We start from the raw sequence: 11,189 nt of genomic DNA, 5'->3' as shown, positions 1-11,189 counted from the left end.
CAGCATGCCCTATGGTGCAAACAGCCCCATTGTTCAGGTGCGAGAAGGTAGTGTGTTCTGGGGGTTGTGGGGGTTGTGGGGCCAGACTTCCCCCAGTGGAGTAATGCACCTCAGGCTAATATGGGGCTAGCTGAGATGGGTGATTTCACTGGTGATTCCACAAAGTGAAATGCAGAGGATATCACTACAATCAAAGCCATCTGGAGAGGTCAGATTAACAGGTTAACTAATTATGGGTTAAAGAAATGTCTCATTTTAATCCATATGGAGGCATTTTCAGTCATCAAATATGAATGACGACTTAACTGTGTGTGGTATTCATAATAACCATTAATGGCAGACCAAAGATAACAACTAGATGTGGGATAATTTGATTCATGTTCCTTCTTTTATTTTTCAGAAAGGGAATAAAAATACATGTCATTGGTCTTAAACTTAAACTGTTTACATACAAAGTATAATCATACTTCTGCACAATAAGCAAGGGAATGCAACGTAGATATCATAGGTTAAAAGAGGAAGAATGAGACGTCAGTGGCTCGGTACCCTACAGTGGTTTTGAAGCTGTTACAGGTAAAAGCCAAGAAATAAACATTCAACCCAAACTGTGCTTGTTAAGAGTGGAAGGACTTTTCATTAGCTGGCACATTGCATTTAAAACCTAAGATTAAGATCCTTCATAATGATAACAAAGTGCTTAATAAGAGAAAAAAAATACCACAATTACCAAAGTTGATGTACAAAATTACAAAAGACATCTCCCTCAATGCTTTTTCAAAGAAGCAAAAGAGACACATTTGTGCAGACCCAGCCTGTTTTAACACTGCTAGCTTAATTAAGTTGATGATGCACCAAAATTGCTTTTATCATGGACTACTAAATCATTTTTGTCCAATCGTCATCAGAAAAATGCATTATGCAAAATCCATTAAAATGTGTCATATTCAGGATGCAAAACAGGGTGCAAGACCCCCTGATTGACACTTGTCACCCCCTGAAAGCCTCAAGAGATGCATTTTGGGGGTTCTTTGGGGTCCATTCTTTATAAAGGTAAAGCCCAATTCACACCAAAGATTCCCAACACGACGGTGCAGTGGTGTGAATTAAATGTTGCATGTACTGTAGTTGCAAGCCATCGCAGAGCATTCAACATGTTTAATAACAGTTTCAAGGTTTTAGAACGTCGCGGCGCGACTGGTCTCGTCTCGTTGGGAATCTTTGGTCTGAATCCTTCTTAAGACAGAATATTTTTCAACCTCCACTCTAGGTTTGGTGTAACACTGGCGGTGTGTAAGGGGGACACCCTGATTGCCTTGCCACCAGGTAATTTCTCACACTGGTCATACTAACACTACACAGACTACAAAGACTTGAACAAGCCTAGAACGTGATGTCAATTGCATTATAAAACTGAACAAAAAAAGAATAAAAAAAACAATCAGTGTAAACAAATATTTTAAAAAAAATACAATAAACATGAAAAACAATAAATAAGTCTCATACAAGTATACAAAAAGTTTTATGGAATGTTTTTAAAAATCATAGAAACCAAAATAAATAGAAGCAACATAAATGGGCCTATTCGTGCATCAAATCAAATATTCCTATTTCAAGTTGGAGAGCCATGTGTTGTGTGCCTGTCTCATACAGGGGTAGATCCTTACAGGGTCTGTCTAACTATATCCATTACAAAAGAATGGCTCACACTTAAATATGTGTGTTGAGTTAAAAGACAAATGCAAAAAAAACTAGTGAAACAATTATGTAATAACGCAGTAATAACAAACATGACCACAATCCCATTACAGCAAGTCTTGCATATTGTAAATGTAAACCATTAACGGTTCCTCAGCTCATTTTTACCACAATTTGTACAGTAAGTGAAACTACTACTGTGTAAGTAACCTGTATTGCTTACATAATGAATGCAATTATTGTGCATACTTATTGTGAAGAACAATTATAGATTTGTGAAACATAAGTCAGTGACCAAATAGGCTACCCTTCATGCTGATTATTCATGAGATTATTCATGAGTACATTGAGTACATTATCAACAACATCCCTATGGATGAAAAATTATCAGACAGATGCACACAAACACACACACATCAGTGCTAAAAAAGTAAATGCTACCAGAGGCAAAAATTTGACGTTCCACGGCAAAACCAGTCGCTTGTCGCAACAGGCGTTTCTGAGAAAAATGGCCATTTATGTCACTTGTGCTAAAATTGTGGATTTTTTTTTGTAAGTGTTTTGAAACGGTGGGAGGTCTACACTGTACGGCCGTGAATACATTTCGCCGAAAAACTGACCTTTTGTAGTCTAAAAACGTGAGTTTGTTGAGGTGAGAAAGTTAGAGGAAGCAGGAAGTTAGAGGCGTCTCGTTTTTGCCGCTCTATTCCAATTTTTACGGTAAATGCACTCATTGACAACCACCAAGCCATCCGCGTGCTGTGTCGTTGATACAAGTACCGTAAATCTTGTAATAGCGGCGACCTTACAAAGCGTTCGTGAGTGTTGAGCCGACGGTTAACTTCAGAGGCAGATTTCTCCGTTTTTCTATTGGCATGACAGGATGAACACAACTCCTTTGAATGTTTATATTTCAGTAATATGATGTTCAATTCATTAGATATAGGTATCGTTTTGAAGGTTGATTATGCCCCTTCCTGAAAACGTAATAACTTTGATTTTGAAAATTTGGACATTGTGACTGATTTCGCCGTGGAAGGTCACAAATACTCGTGAGGAATGTATATGAAATGCTGGTCTCAGATTATCATTAATGATGAGGTGTTAGATAGATAATGTCCTCTTTTCAGCAGGGACGGTGGGCCCATCTTCAAGATTTACCAAACTGATGAGCTCAGTCTCAAGGCTTTAGTCCTCAGTGATTCCGTTCTCAAGGCTTTTTATGATGCACAGTTCCACGTTCTCAGATCTCCCAGTTATCGCTGAAATAATGATCGTCCTCTATGTCCACATCGTCCATGATGTCGTGATATTGCTCATCCTCCTCCAGTTCCACTTCATCTTCCTCCTCCAGCTCTTCATCGTGGTCCTCCTTCTCCTTCTCCTCCTCCTCATCCTCGTCTTCATCTTGCAGCTGCATCAGCATCGCCTGAAGGGTGACCTTCACCTCCTTCACCTCCCTCTCCAAGGACAGTGCAGAGCAAAAGAGTTAAGGAACAACTGCCTGTTTCTCTCTCTCTCTCTCTCACACACACACACACACACACACACACACACACACACACACACACACACACACACACACACACACACACACACACACACACACATCCATATACACAGACAGACACACACACACACACACACACACACACACACACACACACATTAATGCATGCTCATGAACCGATAAAAAGGGTAGCGAGAGTGATTGGTGAATATGAAGGCAAGTGTGAGCCTGCCAACACCAGACAAAAAAAAAAGAATCCCAACACCCAATTCCTTCATTATTTTGGCTTTAGCAGTCAAACAAAGATTAGAGCGGTTTCAGTGGGATCACCGAGCCCCCGGGTCACAGCAGCCCCCGAATCATGCCTCATCAGCTTGTTTCCTCCCCGTAATGAGTGCCATCCACAAGGGGGTAAATAATTCATGGGCTTGAGCCAAGTGGGGGTGACTCGCTCTGTGTGTGTGTGTGCATGTGTGTGTGTGTGTGTGTGTGTGTGGGTGTGCGTGCGTGCGTGCGTGTGTGTATTGTTTAACCTGCCTAGAGCCCCCAAAACGAGCGGCGGGGCCGGTGTCCGGCTTAAGTGGGAGAATCAAAGGCGGGAGGCTGGGAGGCAGATGGGGCCTGATGGCTCGCTTTGCTCTCCAAACGGCCACAGATTGTCCTCATTCATAATTAAGCGGCCGTTAAAGAGTGCTTCATGAATTATGAAAAGGGGATGGATCAGGGAGATCTCCCTCCGGCTGTGCCGATCGGGGACGTAATGAAGTTCTTGGCGAGAAGAAGAGGCGTGAGGAGAGAAAAAAAAACGGAAAAAAAGAAGAACAAAAAAAGAGATGTGCTCATTAATGCATCCGTCTATGATCTGCTCGGAACACTGGATGAGCGTTTTTTTCCCCCGCTCAAACACCAGCCGCAAGCAAGGCTGGTTGCTATGACAACAGCGCCCACCGATAACAACAACAGCCCACACTGCGTTTACCCGTACAGTGGAGGGCCCACCTCGCGTGGTTCAAGAGCACAGCCATGACCATGACCTCTTGCTCATACAGTATGTCTGAGCACTGATATGTCTAGACAGCAGCAGATGGGTGTGTGTGTGTGTGTGTGTGTACTGTATGTGTGTGTGTGTGTGTGTGTGTGTGTGTGTGTAAGAGAGAGGCTACATGTATCTTTGGTCCACACACCAGACTTTACTCCTTTCCTTTGTTCTGGTCTTGCAAAGAGAGGATAAGACTTTATATTTACTGCCTGAGAGCAAACCAGTGGAGATGAAAGAAAGAGAAGAGCATAATTACATCTGAAGAAAGGAGGAAGATACACTGTGAGCCCCCACTACACTCACCTCTCTCTCTCTCTCTCTCTCTCTCTCTGTCTCTCTCTCTCTCTCTCTCTCTCTCTCTCTCTCTCTCTCCCTCTGAGAAACACACAATAGTTGTTTATTATATGACCAGACATCATATTGCATGGTGTTATCTCATAACATATTAGCACTTCTAGAGCTGTTTCTGTGATCCTTGTTAATGTATTCAGAGGTCCTTATCTCAGTGGCCAACACAGGCAGAGCACTACAGATCAACCCCATGCTTGGAATGTCGACATGAGATGCATGTATTTGTAATTAGCCCATTCACACAGACATCATCCGTCACAAGGCAGCACAACATTCCCTTGACAGCTCTCACCCATCTCCGAGAGAAGAACGAGATTCATTTGGGGTGGCCCAGGAATATACCTGCTCTAAATACGCCTTGAGACGTCGCACGCGCACTAATAAAAGAGGACGGCGGAAAAGGAAATATGGAAATCCGAAACGGCGGCTCGCGCAGCCGTCGCGCCCCCCCCCACCCCCCCCCCCCCGTCTCCTCCCGAGCCCTCCTCATTAGCATGATGCATTGTTAGGAGTAATGCGCTCCAGCAGAGTCGTTTGCGTCAATCTGCCGGGATGTTATTTCCAAACAGGGAAGCGAGCGAGGGGTTGCCCCGGCCTCCAATCCAATCTCCGCCTGGCGAGGCGGAAAAGAGACATTAAGATCTCACGGCGATGACAAGGCACTATCAGCGACGGACTTCCTCCTCTGTCGCGTCCCCTTAATCTCTGGTGATGGAGACTGACGCTCCCTCTAATAACCTTTCTTTGATACGCTCTTATTCCCTCTTGTGTCTTTTTTTTTTTTTTCCATTTCCTTTTTAGCACGTCTCTTTTTCTCAAATGTCTCATCTCTGATCATCTGTCTGTTTCTGATCTGATCTGAAAAAACTTGGGGAAAGAGGCTAACTCTATCTGCGGCTCATTAGGTGACACGCCCAGTGATCTGCCATGCCTCAACCTTACCGGAGCCTTTACCGACGCAGAGGTGTCATACTGAGACAGTTAGCATGTCGGAGCTCCAGGGAGTTCTTCTCTTTCCCAGAGCCATGCTCCTGCCAATGACACTAACAAAGATCCACTTCAGCCCTCTCTGACACTAATGAACAGCCCAGGGTGTCTGCAGAGAGGAAAGACTATAAGGCCAGGAGGGGTCTGTCGTATTCAGGGTCTGTTAAAGTCAAGAGCTCCGGGCTCATTAAGGAGTGTGTGTACAGTACTACACTCCGGCTGGGTTGTGTGTTGGTATGCTAAACCAACAGGTTATGTACAATTGTGATAATACAGTATGTCTCTGAAACCAATTTTGCTTTCGTAATGTTCAGACACTGAAGTTAACTGTCCAGATTGAAATCAAGTTAAACAAGCACTTACAGTATAATGCTGAAAAAAATTGTTGTTACCGAACAACAAAAAAACAGTGGACGAAGCACTTCATTATGAATGTCATGTAATGCATCACAGTATATGCATGTAATGGCAACCCCATTGTACTAGCAAAAACCAGTTGAACGTCAGTGTTCCGTGGGGGCGTTCTATCCAAGGTGAGAGTGGAACCAGCTGTCTTTTTTGGTGTTGGAATCTCCAGTCAGCCAACTAATGCACCAGGGCTCCCACCAGCAATGTAACAGGATATGGAAATAATCTGACTTTCATTCCCACTCTGCCATGGCAGGTTTCCATAAATGTTAGAGAATTGAGATGTGCTGAAATGGGTGAGGCAACCTTTTTCAGCACATTGGCGATGGCTTGTCTTCCCACATAATGCTTATGGACTTTAGAGTGGAGGATATATAGGAGGAGATTATTCACATACATTTGAATAATAAGCATTAAGCATGCACACACACAACACACACACCGCACGCACGCACGCACACACACACACACACACACACACACACACACACACACACACACACACACACACACACACACACACACACACACACACACACACACACACACACACACACACACACACACACACACACACACACACACACACACACACAGCTTCGTGCCAAGAGGCAGGTGTTTTAAAGGATATGTGTAAGCTGGTGGTCCTGGTTGTCGATGGCCGCTTGCAGTTGGTCTTCCAGGGAGAGAAGCTGCTCACTGATCCTCTCACACTGGCCCGTCACATCCTCTACATCGCTATTCAAGTCCTGCAAAGGGCCAACACACACCCTTAGCAATCATCAGCAACAACATCAGCAGCAACAACAACAACAACAACAACAACAGCAGCAGCAGCTGCAACAGCAACATACACGCTGATTCAAGCTTGCCTTCAGTTTCTATGTAAACTCTAATTGCCATTGGACATCATCAATTATTTATAAAATGATTACATCAACATCTCTGGGCCAGTTTTACTGTAAACCTCCTCTGTGTGTGTGTGTGTGTGTGTGTGTGTGTGTGTGTGTGTGTGTGTGTGTGTGAGTGTGTGTGTCGATATGTGCTTTTGCACTGGTGAGCACATGCAAAGGATAAAGTAATTGGGGCAGCTCCATCTGGTGGGCCTGCCCCAGTTCCATCACACTTTGCCGTGAATCACCACTTTTTTATTCTTCTCTTCCTGTCTTCCTTTCTTTCTTTCTTTCTTTCCTTAGTCCTTTATTTATTTATTCATTTATTTAGACTGCCCAGTAAGGGACAGCGTGGGGCCTGATTCATTTTCTCAGGTGAGAGCTCCCTGGAGTCAGATGTCCCCCTCTAGGCTTCACACTGTCTGAATGAGCAGCAGAAAATAGCCAGACTCGGAGTCTATTTTTACTCTCAGTAATGAGATAGAGTCTGGAATACAACACCTTTTAGAACATTCAAATAGAAATAATTGGTTCAACATTATTATATCTAAAAGACCATGTTTTTGGTCTGAAGTCTGTTGAGGATATCAAATACCCCCCATACTCACTATAATGCTTAGGGTAAGCACTTGTGGTTATAGTAAGGATTAGTCTCTCAGTTGGCATGTTGTTGAGAGACTAGGGTTTCGCAAACAGCCTGGAGCATATTTCTAAAATAGCCTCTTAGTATCAACATGGGCTATTGAGGAAAGGGATAGGCAGTGATATGAATCTCACATCTGAAATCCCATTGCATGTAATGGCCTATCCCTTGTCCCAATCAAAACCATATAGCGTTTTCTGAAGGCTATATAAAAATCCATCTTACTGTCAATAAGAAGCTGATGAAGATACATTGGGTCTATGCACTGTTGACTGTCGATACAGTGACCTTGAGTCTTTGAAATTCCTTACAGACATGTCGATAAACTACAGTGACCTCAATTGCGAATTGAGTTCCAGACAGGACCGACCTGCTCTATTTGCACCCTCTCAGAGCCAATTACTAATGATTAATCTGTTGGATTTCCACGAGAACCGCTAATGGAAACTCTTCCTCTCGGTTAAAGAACGAAATGTGCATAATGAGACATTAATGATTCCCGCGTTTGATGTGAGAGAGTGATGTGAGACTCGGTATTAGATGTGTGTGTGTGTGGGGGGGGGGGGGGGGGGCGGTGGGGGCGAAGTGGAGAGTGGGTGTCTGCCTGTTAACTTCCCCTCCCCAAACTGGGCTGCCAGAGGACCGGCATCTGAGAGGAGCATTCAGGAAAAGCTGATTTACACCACAGCGGGAGAAAGGGAGAGAGGAACAAAGTCAGGAGGAAAGAGAAGGAGACAGATAAAGAGAGGGAAAGAGAGAGAGAGAGAAGGAGGGAGGGAGGGAGAGAATGAGGGGGATCGAAAATGAGAGAAAGAGGGAAGGATAAGGAGGAAAGGCGACGGATGGGGGGAGGAGGGCGAACACTGCTGGCATCGATTTCCTTTGTGTTAGTATGGCAGGCAGGTGAGCAGCGGCAAAGTGGAAATCATTCCATTAAAGTCATTAGGGAGAGGCCGGCCTGATCAGACTGTTGCCAGGAGGCCGTCTCTCCGCTCCATTCTTCCCAGACCTCTCTCTCACTCTTTTTCTCTCACTCACACGCTCTCCCTCGTTCACTCTCTCCCCCTGTGTCCACCATATCTGTTTTTCTTCTCTCTCTCTCTCTCTCTGCCTTTGTGTTCCTTCTCTCTCCCCATCACCCCACCCCACCACATCTCTCTCTCACACACACACACACACACACACACACACAGACATTCACACACACACACACACACGGCTTTAACCGACTGTATCATATTAGCACACAGACAATCCACACAATCCCCATCAATATCAACGATCATTAAATACACCAGCATCCTGCAATTTTCCAGAAGACAATTCCCGGAAGCTCTGGAGGCTGGGAAACCGATCCATTCCCAAAGTAGAGTAATGCCAAGTAAAGACCACTGCCTCACTGACTAAATGGGAAAGGATCAATGGTCCTGATCTGTTTTCGCAACAGATTACAATAGCAAGTTTCTGATCAATGGTATGGGTGTTTTCTGCAGTGTTAAGGACATAATGCCCTCCAGTTGGTTATCTTCATTAGTGTTTAGTCATTAACCTTCATCAAGCCTTTGGTGGCAGACAGCTGATGCCTGTGGCAAAGTGAATGGGTAAGACTCAGATATAAATCCACATACTGTAGCCCTGGCTCTGGTACCAAATCACACCCCCCGTTTGTTTGCCTGTACACTGGGCATGGGGGGGGGGGCAGGGTTGAGCTGGGGTGCTGCTGAGGCTTATTGATTGACCATCATTTGAGCTACCAAGCGCTGGAGTTCACATATGGATTGACCCCACGGGTCATGGTGGTCTAGGCAGTGGGGGAGGGAGTGGGGAGTGGGGAGTGTGGGGGGGGGGGGGGGGTGTGTCTCGATATGAAGCCCGGCTGGCTCGGAGGTGCTGACTACAGCCCCCACGGCTCTTATAATTACAGCTGGGTGGAGATGCTGCCGCTGCAGAAAAACCCAGGCAGGCAGGCGGGGGAGACGTGACGTTGAGTGCTCCTACCTCCGTGTGACTGTCCTCCAAGCAGAACAGGAACTCTTCTAATTTCTGCCAGGCGGGGGGGAGAGGGAAACAACCATATTAGTTCTGAGGTGCAGAGAAAAAGAAACAATCTGTGCACAGAAAGAAACAATCATGTATCTCAATTATGGAAAAAAAAAGCCATATAGACAAAATTACATATTCTGAACATTCTGTGCTTAATGAAAAAAACAAAACACACACACACACACACACACACACACACACACACACACATGCACATAAGCAATTATTAGCCATTAAAACTGATAAGTGGAAAATAAATTAACCGGCTTAGCTCTGCCTCATCACAGTTCAATTTAGCTACACGCCGAAAACGGTTTACGATTCTATGCTAAAGCCGAAAATAATTACCACTCTGTCGGAGACGTATTAGTTATAATGCAGCCGCAGGGGCGGAGCACTACAGACAGTGCAAAGAGGAATTACTGCGACTTTCTGATGGACTCCAATGATGTAAATTTTAATTACCTTCTGCACTGAGTAGGTTATATTATTGAAAATTGGTGAAAAAGCTAGGGGGACAGAAGTGCAGGGTTGGGTGGGGAACCCATTTAGGAAAATGTCTGTCAATAAAGAGATGTCCTCAGATGAGCGGAACAGCTGAGAGCCATGGTTGTTTGTGTGTGTGTGTGTGTGTGTGTGTGTGTATGTGTGTGCGCACAACAGCTACAAAAACAAGAGGTATTTGCACAATAGCAGTCTGTTGTTGTGGCTCCAGTGATAAGCCTGCTACAGTAGTGTGTGTTGTTTGAGGAGGGGGTGCATACGTAGAGCTAGGAAGAAAAGTGGCCTCAGCTCACCTTGGCTGGAGACAGCAGAAGAAGAAAAGGAGGAGTAGTAGGAGGAGGAGGAGGAGGAGGAAGAGGAGAGGGGTTAGGAGACATTGCCAGTCTTCAAGAGGACAAAGAAAAGTAGAGAAAGACAAAACTCAGAGAGGAAGCAAATGCATGCAAAACTGAGAAGAGAGGAGGAGAGTTAGTCATTCAGATATATAGTCAGTGAAAGAGCATAGCAGGCTTGAGAGCTGTTTATTGCTAAAGGAGAGGGGACAGGACAGAAATAGAGACAGAGAACTATGGAGAGCAGAGGAGAGAAAGCTAAGAGCTCCCTGACAAGAGAGAGGCTATCTCAGAATTCTTTGAAAATATGCTCTCTCTTTTTTTAATGCTGAAAGCTTTTGAGAGCTTCTGCTTGGCTGAGTAGCGCCATAAAAGTTTTGAGAGCTAGAATAGAGTTAATAGCACAAAGGAGAGCACAGGCAGTATTCATAATGGATAGGTACTGCAAGTTCATCATTCTCAATAGGAGATATGAAGCTTTGCATAAGGAGAGCAGCAGTCTGATCTTTCATAACGCACTTTTGGACTCAGACCCCAGAGTTGGGCAGAGAGCCGAGGGCACTCCAGGCAACACAGCCAAAACTGTGTCAGAGATACAATACCAGAAGAAAATCTAGAAGTTTCCAAATACCCCGACAAAGCTCCAGAGTTGGACTGGTACTGGGTTTCAGGTTACCTGAGCTTTGAAAGTAAAAGCTGTCTGACACAGATACGCTTCTTCACAGTAGCCTACCTTGGTGAATTCAGAGTGCTGCAGATTGGCTTCTGGGCACCAGCGACCCCC

The 11,189-nt window shown here is 44.7% G+C and overlaps 1 protein-coding gene across 2 annotated transcripts in view; it reads right to left on the bottom strand.

Annotated features, from left to right (window-relative positions):
- Nucleotides 1-375: 375 nt before the first annotated feature.
- disc1 (DISC1 scaffold protein) overlaps nucleotides 376-11,189 on the bottom strand; it is a 57,829-nt gene continuing 47,015 nt past the window's right edge. For both annotated transcript variants that reach the window (XM_062519463.1, XM_062519464.1), the window contains exons 11-14: nucleotides 11,139-11,189; nucleotides 9,525-9,569; nucleotides 6,625-6,739; nucleotides 376-3,171 (exon numbers count right to left, since the gene is read on the bottom strand). The exon at nucleotides 11,139-11,189 is cut by the window's right edge and continues 196 nt beyond it. In XM_062519463.1, coding sequence (XP_062375447.1) covers nucleotides 2,939-3,171; nucleotides 6,625-6,739; nucleotides 9,525-9,569; nucleotides 11,139-11,189 — 444 coding nt within the window. In that variant the 3' untranslated portion in view covers nucleotides 376-2,938. The remainder of the gene's footprint in view (nucleotides 3,172-6,624; nucleotides 6,740-9,524; nucleotides 9,570-11,138) is intronic.

Source organism: Sardina pilchardus, chromosome 18 (genome assembly GCF_963854185.1).
Source record: "Sardina pilchardus chromosome 18, fSarPil1.1, whole genome shotgun sequence".
Taxonomy (NCBI): domain Eukaryota; kingdom Metazoa; phylum Chordata; class Actinopteri; order Clupeiformes; family Clupeidae; genus Sardina; species Sardina pilchardus.
The sequence above is the reverse complement of the archived record's forward strand: the minus strand, read 5'-3'. Positions and strand labels throughout refer to the sequence as shown.